General features: G+C 46.2%; 1 protein-coding gene across 4 annotated transcripts in view; it reads left to right on the top strand.

The window, feature by feature from the left end:
• Nucleotides 1–15,620, top strand: part of ELAPOR1 (endosome-lysosome associated apoptosis and autophagy regulator 1) — a 68,261-nt gene that overhangs the window by 31,155 nt on the left and 21,486 nt on the right. For all 4 annotated transcript variants that reach the window (XM_049616652.1, XM_049616655.1, XM_049616653.1 and 1 more), the window contains 6 exons: nt 1,375–1,495; nt 4,066–4,258; nt 9,322–9,469; nt 10,168–10,248; nt 10,831–10,936; nt 11,079–11,228. In XM_049616652.1, coding sequence (XP_049472609.1) covers nt 1,375–1,495; nt 4,066–4,258; nt 9,322–9,469; nt 10,168–10,248; nt 10,831–10,936; nt 11,079–11,228 — 799 coding nt within the window. The remainder of the gene's footprint in view (nt 1–1,374; nt 1,496–4,065; nt 4,259–9,321; nt 9,470–10,167; nt 10,249–10,830; nt 10,937–11,078; nt 11,229–15,620) is intronic.

The raw sequence follows: 15,620 nt of genomic DNA, 5'->3' as shown, positions 1-15,620 counted from the left end.
TCAGTTAAAATATGACACAGTGCTTCCTTATTGTGTCAATTATAAGCCACTTTGATTTCACAGATGTTAAAATGTGAAATAAGGGGCGCCTGGGTGGCGCAGTCGGTTAAGCGTCCGACTTCAGCCAGGTCACGATCTCGCGGTCTGTGAGTTCGAGCCCCGCGTCAGGCATCTGGGCTGATGGCTCAGAGCCTGGAGCCTGTTTCCGATTCTGTGTCTCCCTCTCTCTGCCCCTCCCCCGTTCATGCTCTGTCTCTCTCTGTCCCAAAAATAAATAAAAAAACGTTGAAAAAAAAATTTAAAAAAAAATGTGAAATAAATATGCATTTTAGAATAAATGAAATGCAGCGTGTTTACCTCTTCCAAAAGGTAAAGATTTCTGCTTTTGGTTCTGATGCATTCTTAGATTAGCAAACTTCAAAATGGTCTCATTTTTAGTCTCAGCTCCTTGCATTTACACGTGGTATGCAATCATGCTCTTATGTGGGTTGAAAGGGGACATTAAATCGATTTTTCTTATGGACACAATAGTACCAAGTACTTCCCTGCACTTGAATATAGATTTAGGTAAGGGCGGATTATAAAATACTTGTCAGAGCCAAAATGATAATAGTTCTGTGATCTGTTGTTTATTACGAGATTTAAAAGAGTGGGAAATGTTTAAGGGCATTTGATGGATCCATTGTGGGGTTTTTTTATCCTCCAAAGTAGTGCTTTTTATTACTTTTGTTGTTACTGTTGTTCTATTTAATACTTGATTGGGCTGTTTTGTGGCTCTTATTTAGGTTATTGTTAGTTCAGTAAAGCAACTGAACTGTGAGTGTCCCACTGCACAGAGAAATTAGGCATGAATAGGTTCAGGTGATGAGAGCTGCCTGGGTGAGATAGGATGTTTTCATAAAATGTAAGGTGGGAACTCATCATCTTTCCAGGCAGAAGGGAGTGTGAAGAACAGGAAAATACAGCTTCTGTGACAATCCTTTGCACGTTTTTCACAGACCAGTTCTTGCTCATAATTCTACGGTTTAGGACAAGAAAGCCAGCACCTGTTTCCAGCCTGTTCTGTAGTTTCCTTCTCACATTCCTTTGGTCCGTTGGGTCATTATCTATATACAACAGCAAAGAGAGTCACCACACAGAAAGGATTTCTAAGGACTGGACTGTGGTTGGGTGGAGAGGAGTGATCCAAATCATTGCAGCTCCTGTGGGCTTCCTAACAAACATTCGGGCACCATGATCCTTGCTCCCTGCTGGGGCCCCAGGCGCGTGGTGTCGGCAGCCCGGCAGCCCCATGCTGGGCGGGAAGTGGGTGGAAAGCTGTTAATGTCTGATCACTGCTAATGCACGTTTTGCCCACTGTTGTCTCCCCTGCAGTCTGAGTACCACTACGAGTACACCGCGTGTGACAGCACGGGATCCAGGTGGAGGGTCGCCGTGCCGCACACCCCGGGCCTGTGCACCAGCCTCCCCGACCCTGTCAAGGGCACTGAGTGCTGTAAGCATTCCTGCCGCTCACCTCTGGCCTCTGCCCCGAGCCTCCTGCCATCCAAGCCAGGCCCTCTCTGACAGCGCAGCTGCCTTAAGGAATCAGATCTCTCCCCCAGTTAGTCCCCAGCCCCTTTGAGATTTGGTACAGAAATGTGATTTCATGGATGCAAACTGGGTATCTAAATTTGCTTTGCTTTGCTTTTCTTTCTTTCTTTCTTTCTTTCTTTCTTTCTTTCTTTCTTTTAAATTTAAATCCCATCAGGGGATAAAGTATGAGCAATTCCAGCTGTGTGCCAGTCAGCGATTTCTTTCTGTTTGCATACATTTTCTTTTGTGCCTGTGCATCTCTCTCCAGTCTGCACTTACCAGCCACAATCAGGCATTAGGAAAAGACTGTGATTTGCTTTTGTTCTTCAAAAGGAAGCCAGAGAAGATGAATTTCTGCACAGACAGACCTTTAAAATGCACTGGGCATCACTTCAGGGAACAAGAACCTTGCCCAGCTGTGGAGCTGACTGTGCGATCAGAAAAGCCGTGACTTGTCTGCAGCTCTGTCCCCACCTCTGCGACTCTGTAGTCACAATTTTTCTACAATTGGCAGCTGTTTCCCCTCCACTGTTCTTCTTAGCAGTGTAAAGGGATAAAACAGGGACTAGAATCAAGGAATACTTGGAGATTTGGAAAGGAGATTTAAATTCTTTTTTTTTTAATATTTATTCAGTTTTGAGAGACAGAGCATGAGCAGGGGAGGGGCAGAGAGAGAGGGAGACACAGAATCCAAAACAGGCTCCAGGCTCCGAGCTGTCAGCACAGAGCCTGACTCGAGGCTCGAACCCACTGAGCGCGAGATCATGACCTGAGCTGAAGTAGGACGCTTAACCAACTGAGCCACCCAGACACCCCGAGGGCATTTAAATTCTTTAAAAAAAAAACCAAAAACTTACATAGTGCCTGGTTCAGTCGGTGAGCAAATAAATGCTTGTTAAACTACTGAACGGATATTGTGAAGATCTGAGCGGGACTGAGGTGTGACTGCTGCAAACAAGTGAGCCATCTTCAGGTAACTCCACCAGCTTAACCGAGCTCTTCTTATGTGCATGCACTGTGAACCACGGAGATATATAAGGCACAGTCTCTGCCTTCAAAAGCTTAACGTCTGGTGGAAGAAGCAGACATTCATTCTTCCATTCATTTTTTCAGCAAAACTATACGGAGCCCCTACTATGTCTGTGCCAGTTACTGAGCCACTGTCCCCAGAGGAGCTCAGAGCCTAGCAGCAGGCACACATCAATATGATGTATTCATATGAGATGACAAAGGACAGGAGGTACGGGTGCCTAGGGCTCAGGAACAGCTCGGGGAACTACTTGGGCAGAGGTTTGCAGGTGGAAGAACACCAGACACATTCAGGGAAGAACATGTGGTCTGGGGTGGAGGCAACGCATGGAAGGTGACGGTGACAGATGGGGCTGTAGTGGAGCAAAGCCTGTAGTGGGAGATCAAGCTGGAAAGTTAGTTTGAGGAAAAAATTGCAGAAGATTTTGAATGCCTGGCTGAGAGCTTAGATTCTATAACCCAAGGGGAGTGCCTGATGATCTCTTAAATAACAGGAATAATAGTACCTACCCGTGTTTTAGAAAGATACCTCTGACCACAGAATGAGCAAAAGCAGGAAACAGGGAACTAGTTAGGAGGACTCTGTGATCATTGAGCTAACAGCCAGGAGAATCCCAACCAGCATGGTGGCAGTGGAGCCAGAAAGGAGACAGAGACCAGAGACTCGGGGAAATTCATGGCTGAAGGGCTGGGCACCGTTCAGAAGACCATGGTATGTTCTACTGGAGAGCTCTCAGAATGGCCAAGGCTGTCCCTCAGGAAACGAAACCGTCAGGGACAAGTTCACTAAAGCAGAGCTCCCACAGCCCTAAATTTTATTTTTTTATTTTTTATTAAAAAAAAATTTTTTTAACGTTTATTTATTTTTGAGACAGAGAGAGACAGCATGAACGGGGGAGGGTCAGAGAGAGAGGGAGACACAGAATTTGAAGCAGGCTCCAGGGTCTGTGCTGTCAGCACAGAGCCCGACGCGGGGCTCGAACTCACGGACCGCGAGATCATGACCTGAGCCGAAGTCGGCTGCTTAACCGACTGAGCCACCCAGGCGCCCCCAATTTTATTTTTTAAAATAACAGCTTTATTGAGATATAATTTGTATATCATAAAATCCACCCCCTTAAAGTGTAAAGTCTAGTTTTTAGAATATTCACAGTTGTACAACCACTATCTAACTTCACAATATTTTCATCACCCCCAAAAGAAACATCATATCCGTGAACAATCTCTACCCACGTCCCCTCCCCCCAAGCCCCTGGCACCATAGATCTGCTTTCTGTCTCTTGGATTTTCCTATTTTGGACTTTCCATATAATGGGAATCATACAAGATGTTTTAAATCTTAGTGGGTCAACTTCTGGATCTTGATCCTCTGCTCCTCATTTTAGGGTGCCCACAGGCTGCCTACTCCTCCTGGTGGCAGTGGCCTCACCATCCTCCCCTTGTCCCTTCTCTGCGTTCCAGCCTTTTCTTGCAAAGCCGGGGAGTTTCTGGACATGAAGGACCAGTCCTGTAAGCCATGCGCTGAGGGCCGCTACTCCCTTGGCACGGGAATCCGGTTTGACGAGTGGGATGAGCTGCCCCATGGCTTTGCCAGTCTCTCAACCAACATGGAGATCGAGGACACCACCACCGAGTCCACTGAGAACTGCACTGCGTGAGTGCCCCCTATAGTCCCTTCCCCTGTGCTGGGCTGGGGAGGATGGAAACCAGGGAGCCAAGCAGCCAAGGGTTAGGTTGGAGCAGCTTCCCACAGGACTGTTGGACATAACGCCCACCTCAGCCCACTCTTACTGATCCAAGCTTACAGTGACTGACAGGCGTTGGTGAGGGGTAAAGAACAGGGGGAAATAGAGAGGGGCGGATATGGTGGATAAGGGTTAAATGGCCCCGTCCACTTAAAATAGAACCTAATTGGATTTCTGCCATGGGATTTTGGATCAGCAATAAGCTGCCTCAACTTGATTGCAACCCAATGTGTAAAGCGCTAGGTATCTTCCTGGCTTTGGTGTTAACTTCTAAAACTGGTCAGCCCAACCTGAGTTTATAGGTTTGAGGGAGATAGACTAGGGCCAGATCTTTGGTCAGTGGTGGGTGGGATCTTCCAAACCTCTTGAGACCCTGGTGACCAGAAAAAATTTTCTAGCTCAGAAGGAGATCTTTTCAGTACTTGAAAAGCTCAGCCCCAGGTGCTTGAGTAACTGGTGAGTGATCCTTATCATATCTTTCGATATTTAATTCCAGGGACAGGAATTAAATGATGTGCCTTCTATGTGTCAGGCACTATTCTAGATGCTTTACATATATTACTTTCTATAATTCTCTCAAGAACCTTCTGAAATTGGTTATCATTATTTCCTTTACACAAATGAGGAATTGGAGGCTTAGCAAGGTTAAGTGACTTGTCCTTTGTTACCCAGCTTAGAACTGGTGACATTGGAATTCAAACCCAGTCCCAAGCTCTCTACTGCCCCATGAAGCCACCCTCAGATAACATTTAGTGTATGCTAGGCAATGTCGGGTCCTAGGGAGGAGAAGCAGAGGGGTGCACAGATGCTCTTTGACAGATAAGATGCGAGGAAAGTACATGAAAGTTTCTCTTACCCCCAAGTAATCAAAAGGATAAAAGGAGTTAATGATTGTTTACACTTGGGTCTCTAAAACTGGGACCAATGTGTCCCGTTCCTACACTTAAAAAGAAGACTCATTAGCGGAGCCAGGCAACAGGTATTTTATAGTCCGATTTTAATGTCACTTTAGAGTTTAACATTATGTGTCAAAATCATTGGCATGACAACGTTGGCAACAGAGATAAAGCCAGGGAGGATTAAAGCTGAAAGGAGAGCCATTTACATCCTAATAGAGAATGTAATTGACTCCACCTCCCCACCCCTGCAACAAGGTGCAGGCCCGGTCACCCAATCAATTCTTACCCGCTTGAAGAAAGGGTTTCTCTCTCTGGGGACGTCACTGAGAGTCCAGAAATCATTACCTCTCAGCAAGACAGGATGTGGGCCAGTTAATAACAACTTGTGTTTCCACAGCACACACTGCTTCAGGGCCTGCATCTTAAGGCATCCAAGACATCCCTGGGAGGGGAGAAAGAATGTTTTTCCTCTGTAGAAATGGAGACAAAATGGCCATCTAGAGAGGCTGTGTGATTTCCTCACCGCCCTCAGAAAGGCAATAATTGAGCTAGTACCGAGATGTTACCCGAACCCATGTCCGCTGTCTCCAACCTGACCAGAGCCAGCCTCCCCGCCGTTCTGCCTCCGGCGCCCCCAACTCGTCTCAGCCTCTGCTCCAGCCTCTGCATGCCACTGGCGGCCAGCAGCCAGACCGAAAAAACACAAGTCCAACCACCCTACTTCCCCACTCGAAACTCCAGATTCTGTGGATTCCTGTTGCTCCTGGAATAAAATCCAATACCTTGCCGCAGCCTGCGTGGCCGGCCTGGTCTGGCCTCTGCCTTCTGCCCATTTCTCCAGCTTCACCCAAATGCCTTCCCTCTGGCTTACTGTGTTCCAGCCACGTGGCCACCATACTCCTTCCCTCCTGGGTCTTTGAACACGCTCTTCTCCAGCTCTTCTGGCTCACTGCTGCTTCGCACTCAGGTCTCTGCCTGAAGGTCACTTCCTCGGAGACGCCGGCTCTGACCCCACAGATTCCCGTCACATACACACTCTTGCACCATCTTGTATTTCTCCATATGGCACTTAGCAGACTTATTACTATGTGATCAATTGTGTGATTAGTTAAGTTTCCTAATCACTTCCATGCCTCGATTTCCTCATCCTAAAAAAACAAAACAAACAAACAAAAACAGTGTTAAAAATAGTATTCTTGTAGGTTGTGGTAAGGATTAAATGAGATGATCCATGTGAAGAATTCAGAGCAATCCCTGCCACTAGAAATCAATCAACACATGTTTGTTATTATTGAATGTGAAATGATCTTCACCAGAGACAACTCTGACAAAACCCAGAATTGTGATGCCTTTTGCAAATGTAGCCCACTTATGGCATCCTTTTAATTATTCATCTCACTCTAGGAGTTATTTATGGAAGATGCCATGGAGCACATCAGCATTAAGCGTTGTCTCTTTTAGCAGGAGAAATCAATACCATTAGATTAGTTGGGGTGTCTGGGATGAGCTCAGCATAGGTATTTGAGAATAACACTATTTTTTTTAATGTTTACTTATTTATTTTGAGAGAGAGAGAGTGGGGGAGTTCAGAGAGAGAGGGAGAGACAGAATCCCAAGCAGGCTGTTAGGGCAGAGCCCAATGCGGGGCTTGATCTTACGAACCGTGAGATCATAACCTAAGCAGAAATCAAGAGCTGGTCGCTTAACCAACTGAGCCACCCAGGTGCCCTGAGAATAACACTATTAAAGAACTTGAGGGGCACCTGGCTGGCTCAGTCAGTTGAGTGTCTGACTTCAGCTCAGGTCATGATCTTGTAGTTCTTGAGTTCAAACCCTGCATGGGGCTCTTTGCTGACAGCTCAGAGCCTGGAGCCTGCTTTGGATTCTGTGTCTCCCTCTCTCTTTGCCCCTCCCCTGCTCTCTCTCTCTCTCTCTCTCTTTCTCTCAAAAATAAATAAACATTAAAAAAAATAAATAACGAACTTGAAATACATGCTATTATTCTAACAAACATAGATCCCCTTAACAGGGGGATCTGTTAATCACTGTTAATACTTGCCTGGGCTGGTCTCAGGCAAAACAATGAAAGAGTGGGATTATCTTTGGTCACCATTTTCTACATTAATCTATATAATTCTGAGTCCCTCCTATGTGCCAGGCACAGGGCTTGGTCCTGGGGCTACATTAGTGAGCAAGATAAGTTTGGTCTCTGCCCTTACAGCATCTGTAAGCCAGCCAGGAAGACAGACAATTAAAGAAGAATTAAAGAAGAATTAGAATATGATCAGAAGAGGGGGCACCTGGGTGACTCGGTTGGTTGAGCATCTGATTTTGGCTCAGGTTATGATCCCAGGGGCATGGGATTGAGCCCCTTGTCGGGCTCTGTGCTGAGCCTGGAGCCTGCTTAAGATTCTCCCTCTCTCTTTCTGTCTCTCCTTCTCTGCCTCTCTCCCCTGCTCATGCTCTCTCTCTAAAAAAAAAAAAAAAAAAATATATATATATATATATATATAATCAGAAGAAGCCGAATTGCAAATAAAGAAAAGATGCTCAGCCTCACTAATAATCAAAGAAATAAGATGTAAAGCCCAATGAGACACTGTCTCTTACTACATCACATTGGCAACAACTTTACAGTCTGACCATTCCAAATTTGGGGAGGACGTAGAGGAACAGGAACTCTCTCACATGCTGGCGGGCACAAGTTGGTAGCAACTACTTTGGAGACGGTATGGCAGGAGCTGGGAGAGCTGGAGGTTCACATGCCCTCTAACCCAGCGGTTGTTCTCCCAACCACCTCCCTCAGACACGCGTACGAGGAGCAGAGCAAGAGTGTTTCTAACAGAGTGGGTACAAGAGCAAAACACTGGAAACAACCTAAAAGTCCACCAATGAGTAATGGGTAAATAACTGTGGTAGAACCATGCAAGGCAATATTATAGAGTAGCAGAAATGAAAAAATAGCTCTGTGTGAATAGGGATGAATCCCACAATCATCATACTGAAACGAACAAAAAAAGTAAGTTTCAGCACACATAAATATGATGCCATTTACACGAGGTCTGAAAACGTGCAAAACCATGATCGTAGGCATATTGTTTAGAAATACCTGCATAATTATTAAAGGATAAGGAACCATGTGCAGATGGTAAGCACCATATTCTGGAAAGTTGTTACTTGGCTGAAAGGAGCAGGTGGTATTCAAGGGCTTGAGATTAGCTGGGTGTACACCAAGGCTTCTGCTATATTGTATTTCTTAAGCAGGGTGGGGGTCTTCAATCTCTCATAGTATGTGTAAGTGAAGTAGAGGAGAGTTATGGCTACGAGAAGAGAATCTGTGAGAGCTCAGGGTACACATAGCAGAGGCCAGTAGAGTCAAGGGGGACTTCTCAGATGAGGTGACGTTATTTTAAGACATGAGGAGGAAGTAAACCGAGGGGGAGAGGAGGTAGTTTGTTCCAGAAAGAGTGAACAGCATGTGGGAATACCCAGGGGGAGGGAAAGTTTGGCAGAGAAAGTGAAAGAAATGCTGCAGGGCTAGAGTCTAGAAGGTTCTCTGGCCTTCCCTCTTCCCAGTTGCCAGTTACATGCAGCATCTAAAAGTGGGCATTTCCAGAAAAACAGGTGGGATAGATTGGATGGACTCTTGGTTTCTGAAAAACAGCAGTGTCTGCTAAATTTCGTTGACAGCTTCGGAATTAGGCAGACTTGGGTTTGAATCTCAGCCCTGCCACTTGCTGGCTGAGTGATACCGGGCAAGGTACTCACTGAGCCTCAGTTTTACCATCCATTAAATGGGAATGAAAGGAAATCATGAATATAAAACGTGTAGTTCAGTACCTGGGAGGAAGACAGGTGGGGGTACACCTACCTGTCTTCCTCATGTCGGCTGTATCTCCAGCCTCCTTGATCCAGAGGTCATTCTTTACTGAGCATGTTCGTGACGAAATTCCCATTTGCGAGTCACGAGTCTGGAATTCCACAGAGACCCAGCAGGACATGAGACCTGCACTTCCCACAAAGCATGATGGGCCGTGCGCCTGCCAGTGAACTTGGCTCTCGTTCCCTCACAGGTCCAAGTGGGTTCCCCTGGGTGACTACATCTCCTCCAACACGGACGAATGCACAGCCACGCTGATGTATGCTGTCAACCTGAAGCAGTCTGGTTCCGTCAACTTCGAGTACTACTACCCAGACTCCAGCATCATCTTCGAGTTTTTTGTAAGCCCCTGGCCATGGGGGAGGCTGGGAGGTAAAGGCTCTCCAAGGCTCAGATTCATTTACAGGATCACAAGCACATTTCCGGTTGGGGATTTTCCACAGTTGTCTTCCCTCTGGAGAGAACTATGGACAAATGGGCTGAGACTTCAAGATGTGGGGAGAAAGGCAGAAGTTCGGGGGCTCTGCAGGGGCAGGAGACCCTAGGCATTCCGCCTGCTCAGACATGAAAACAGCATGTAAAGGCTTCTGAGTTATGAGTTATTTTTTCGGTGTTGATGCATTGCCTTTAAAATAATTTTTTTTAATGTTTATTTACTTTTGAGAGAGACAGAGCGTGAGCAGGGGAGGGGCAGAGAGAAAGGGAGACACAGAATCGGAAGCAGGCTCCAGGCTCTGAGCTGTCAGCACAGAGCCTGATGCGGGGCTTGAACCACGAACCATGAGACCATGACCTGAGCCAAAGTCAGATGCTTAACCAACTGAGCCACCCAGGCACCCCTGCTTTGACGTTTTGTGTGTATAACTAGCTCTTGCCCTGCTTCAGGACTCGTGTTTTGAGCTCAGTCCCCAAAAGAAACTGGAAACTCTTCCCCCATAAGAAGAGCCCTCTGGAAGCCTGTTGCAGCATGGGGGGGGGGGGTGAAGAACCCATTTTCTTGGAAAGCTTTGACTCTGTCCCCAAACTCTTGCCACCTCAGGTTCAGAATGACCAGTGCCAGCCCAACGTGGATGACTCCAGGTGGATGAAAACCACAGAGAAAGGGTGGGAATTCCACAGTGTAAGTATCATACCAGCCTTCTTGGAGCCTTTCCTGGGGCTACCAGAAAAGGGATCAAGGGCTTTTCTTCCAAGGACAGTTTCCTCCTGGTCTGGGCTTCCCACCCCTCTGTCCCTAGAAGGCAGGGGTCTGACATGATGAGGATGCCATAGTTTCTGTCCTCTTGAGTTGACAGAATATAGGTGTGGGCCGACTTGCTCCCATGGCTCGACCCCAAGGACCAGCAGCTTCGCAGGGTTAAGGGCCAGGTCTTCTGGGGATACACAGAATCAGAGAAGAGTGAGGGAAGTCCACTCACCCTCCTGTCAGCACCTTCAGGCTCCTCCATGGGTCTTACCTTGGAGATACTCGTAGTATATGTGGGTGAGGGAGAGGCCATGAGGGTTGTAAGAGGAGACTTCAAGGCAGAGAGGAGCTAAACTGATCTGGGAGGAAGGGCAGAGCTGAGGAAGTTGAGGGAAGGGATCAGAAGAGGTGCCTCCACGCAGACAGTAAGGGGAAGGATCCCCACAAGAGGCTAATCCGATGGATTAGGGATATCCATCTCTGCAGCTAAATGAACTTCCTGTTTGCGGTTTCTAGGTTGAGCTAAACCGAGGCAATAATGTCCTCTATTGGAGAACCACAGCCTTCTCAGTGTGGTCCAAAGTTTCCAAGCCTGTGCTGGTGAGAAACATCGCCATAACAGGTACCAAGGGGGAGTTGGGTCCGGCATCTGCTGCTGATTTCCTAACTCTGTGGGGGGGGGGGGGGGGGGGGGTGAGGGCCGGTCCCCAGGCCTCAGTCTCTAGGCTCAACCGTTGCTTTTCTATGTTGTTCGTCCTCCCTAGGGGTGGCCTACACTTCAGAATGCTTCCCCTGCAAACCTGGCACATATGCAGACAAGCAGGGCTCCTCTTTCTGTGAACTTTGCCCAGCCAACTCTTACTCAAATAAGGGAGAGACTTCCTGCCACCAGTGTGACCCTGACAAATACTCAGGTGATGTTTCTGAGGGTGGGTAGAGTTTGGTGGAGGTGGGGAGGGGGTGATAACCAACAAACATGGGGAGAAAACAGGAAGGAGAGCATCCTTCTGACCATGCTGAAGACGATGCTTCTTAAACCCTGGTTTCCTGGACACTGGAAGAGCCTTGCTGATCCACACTCCACTGATCACTCTGGAAACAAAAATGAAATCGTCCAACAAGTAATTATTGAGCCCCTACTATGTGCCAGGCTCTAGGTGCTTGGAATACACCAGTGAACAAAATCGGCAAAGCTCCCTGTTTTCATGGAACTTACATTCTGGTGGGGGAGGGTGGGAGGCAGACAATAAACAGTAATGATAATAAATATATAATAAATTATAGTACATTAGACAGTAAAACGTGCAGGGGGCTGTGGCAAAAAGAAAAAGCAGTTCAGGGTTACAGGGATTAGGAAAGTTGGAGAAAGGGGTTGCAATCTTTTTATTTTTTTCCTAAGCAGTGAAATTTGTAGACACAAAACCTTATATAAGATTACAGTTGGGGTGCTTGAGTGGCTCAGTCATTTGAGCGTCTGACTCTTGACTTCGGCTCAAGTCATGGTCTCCTGGTTCACAGGTTCGAGCCCCGCGTCGGGCTCTGCGCTGACAGTGCGGAGCCTGTTTGGGATTCTCTCTCTTTCTCCTTCTCTCTGCCCCTCCCCTGCACTCATGCTGTCTCTCTCAAAATACATAAACATTAAAAAAAGATTATAGTTATAAATAATAGATACTGTAAGTAAAAGGTATATGTTTATATATTTTAATTCATAACAATTATTATCAAAGTTAATTTAGAAGAGCCATGAGGCTGTATTGATGAGCAAAACATTTTGATAGCAAGGGCTAAAGTTGGAAATTACAATCTTTTTACTACTTTTAGCAGCCTGAGCATCCATTGAATTCAAGGGAGGCCTTTTCAGGAAATCCAGGGTTCCTTGGAACATAGTTTAAAAACGAGTGTTCTGAGGGAAAATAAGGGGACAGGTGTAGCAGGCTGTTGCTAGTCTCTGAGTAGCTTCCTAAAGCATCACAACTTGAGAAACAGAACTGGTCATTTGAGGGAGTCCCAGGGTAGCAGGGCTATGGTGTAAGGTGGGCAGTCTCCCCAGAGGACCCTCTGCTCAGGCACCCCAGGCATTGGCACAGCGGCCAATATCTAAGACAGGTTCTAAACAAATAAGCCAGGAGGGAGAAGGAGTCCCTTCGCTTTCCCTACAAACACTCATAATTATTCCAGTTTCCTTTTCTTACCCAGACTCACATACACACCCAGCTCAAGGCTCTCTCTCAAGCAGACACTCAAACCTGTCCACAGACACACCCTTCAGCAGGTGTTACACTATGTGTTTGCTCGGCCAAGACGAGCCACTGACCATGTGAACCGCTTGGTTTTTACACTATTCCTAAAACAACAGTCCTGTTTATCTACACAGATCTTGCCAAATGAGTATAGTTTTCAGCAAGAACAGGAATGTTGAGATCTTGAGGGATGTTTTTAATCCATAAGCCTAAATTCCTGTTTTTCCACTTGCATTTCTCATTCTCCTTCCCTGCTCTATCAATGGCAGCCTTTGTTGGTCTTAGTCTCCAGCTGCCTTTCCAGCCCAGCAGCTGTACAAGAGTTTGAATGGCAAGGTGGCTCTAGAGAAACCACCTGGGAATGTTTTGATCAACTCTGTATGTAAACTGATTGTCATCCAGACAACTGTTATGAAAGTGTTCAGTGGGGAGTCTGAGTTTTTGAACTTTTGCCACCAGGTTCTCAATCCACCTCTTTGACTAGAAAGTGAGTTTTTACAATGACTTGACTCTTCCAGAATACAGGGTCAGTGGGAGGCTGGGGAAATGCAGAGAGAGAGAGAGAGAGAGAGAGAGAGAGAGAGAGAGAGAGAGAGAGGGGGGGGGGGGGGTGGGGGGGGGGGAGAGATCAGAGCCTATGATGGACTGTGTGTAAAGGGAGGTCAGAAGACCCTGTGAACATTTAGTCATCCATTTACAACTAAGTCCTGAGTGCCGGCCAGGTGCCAGGGCTTGGGCTTGGTGCTAGAGTTGGAGCTGGTGCCTACCCTCTACCTTATGTCGGAAAGTAGGAACGCCGTTATAGGAACACCTGAATTTAGTAACCCCCTGGTGCAGTAGCTGCTGGGATAGGAGCTCTGAGTGTAGCACACAGTAGAGGCAAAGAAGAGAACTGGTCAGTCCTTTACTGTGGAGACAGGAAAGGGTTCAGTGGCTGTGGTCTTGAAAGATGAGTTGGTGATTTGACGGATGGTCTAGAAGTGTAGCCAAAGCCAGAAGGCTCAGGGATCTTGAAGAAACTTGGCATGGCAGGAACTGACTTGGAGAGACCTAGCATCCAAGGCCAAGAGGTGGGCAGGCAACAGGCCATCCACCAGCCCTTCTGTGCCATCGCTAAACATTTGAGATTTGATCCTATCAGCAGGGATGGGGTGGGGGGGCATTAAAGAATTTTAGCTGGGGAGTAACATGATCTGGCTTGTGATTTTGAAGGACCACTCTAGCTGCCATTTGGAAAATGGATGAGGAATGGAACAACTGGAGGTGGACGCCACAGTCCAGAGATTTTGCAACAGGCATCATTGCTGGTATCCAGGACCTAGACTAGGAGCTGATGGGACTGTATCTGTTAAGGACAAAGACTTGACTAAACGCATCTTTCTTATTGATAACTAAAATTTGATCATTAAGATGAATTCCTTTGTGTTACATTGAATATTAGGGACTTACTTCCTAGTAGAACAGCTTTGGGTTTAAGAGCATGGACTCCAGAACTAAATTACTAAGGTTCAAATCCCTGCTCCACCACTTACTAGCTCTGTCACCTGGGGCAAGTCCCCTGTCTGTGTATAAAATGGGAGTGGCAATAATCCTATCTACCTCATAGTGTTATTGTGTGGATCATTTGATTACTACAGATAAAGGATTTGGAACAGTGCCCGGTATGTAGTAAGCACGTATTTTATCATAGCTGACCCTTGAACAACTTGGGGACAAGGGGTACCCACCCCCCAGGTAATCAGAAATCCACATGTAACTTTTGAGTCTCCAGAAACTTAACTACTAATGACTGGAAGCCTTACTGCTAGCAAAAACAATTGATCAACGCATATTTTGTATGTTTTGTGTATTATATACTGTATTCTTACAATAAAAGAAGCTGGAGGAAAAATGTTATTAAGAAAACCACAAGGAAATCTACTCCTGAAATCATTGTTGTACCATATGCTAACTAACTTGGATGTAAATTAAAAAATAAATAAAATACTAATAAAAAAAGAAAAAAAAGAAAACCACAAGGAAGAGCAAACACGTTTACAGTATATATACTGAATATATATATATATATATATATATATATATATATATATGTATAAACCCAGTCTGCATATAAGTGGACCCGCCTGGTTCAAACCTGTATTGTTCAAGGGTCAACTGTGTTCATTTCCGTCAAGGCTAGTCCCAGCTGTCTTCGCTTAATATGAAAGTACTTTTAGCATAGGTAACAACAGTAACACGTCACTTGGATGGTACTTTACAATTTACCAAACATTTTCTCATGTATTACTCACAGCAGAGTGCAGGACTGATCTCCCTGTTTATAAATGAACCAAGGGCAGCACAGAGAATTCGAGGGATTTGTCCAGAGTCTGAAGTGGGGTCTGACCTGGGCCAAGCATTCATTAGATGCTTGAACCTTCAGGGGAAATGTTTTCCTGTGATGCAGTGGATCAGGATGACAAGACCTTGTACTCCTAGAGGTGGGGAGAAGGTCCTGGAAGGAGGTGGGAGGCTCAAAGAGAGAAACTGGAGCCCCCATGATAAACTTTATCTTCTCACAGTTTTGCCCTGGGGCCAATGCTATAGGAATCACTTTTCACTCCCTCACCGACCATCTAGGCTGATCTTTCAAACTTGACTAGTACCCAACTTAAACACTTTGATGAAACCTGAGCTAGGGAAGTAAGGTCTGTCTCAGCATTTGGGTTAATCATTTCTTAAAACTACCTTAGCAGTTGTCAATGTGTAAACAGCTGGACCCTTTTTTGCTGAAACCTGGAGCTAGGGCATCAGGTTGAGCAAATATTTGACAGAGAAAGGTCCTTGTGCAGAATGTACTTTCTTCCATGCAACTTGCAATTTGCTAGACCCAATATGCAAGGTCCTGGGAATTGGTGTGTTTTCAGCATCTCCCCCCAAATTTCTCTTGGCCCAGTTTGTCAAAAGCAGGAGTCCCTGGATCTCTCTGTGCTGAATGAGGCCTTCTGCTTGTTAGCCAAGTCAATGAGCTGAGAAGACTCCAGCTGTCTCTCAGGCAGTATTTCCCTCTTGTCCAGACTAATAAGA

The sequence above is a fragment of the Panthera uncia genome (genome assembly GCF_023721935.1).
Source record: "Panthera uncia isolate 11264 chromosome C1 unlocalized genomic scaffold, Puncia_PCG_1.0 HiC_scaffold_4, whole genome shotgun sequence".
Lineage (NCBI taxonomy): Eukaryota > Metazoa > Chordata > Mammalia > Carnivora > Felidae > Panthera > Panthera uncia.
Note: the sequence above shows the minus strand (reverse complement) of the source record. Positions and strands in the feature narration are given on the sequence as shown.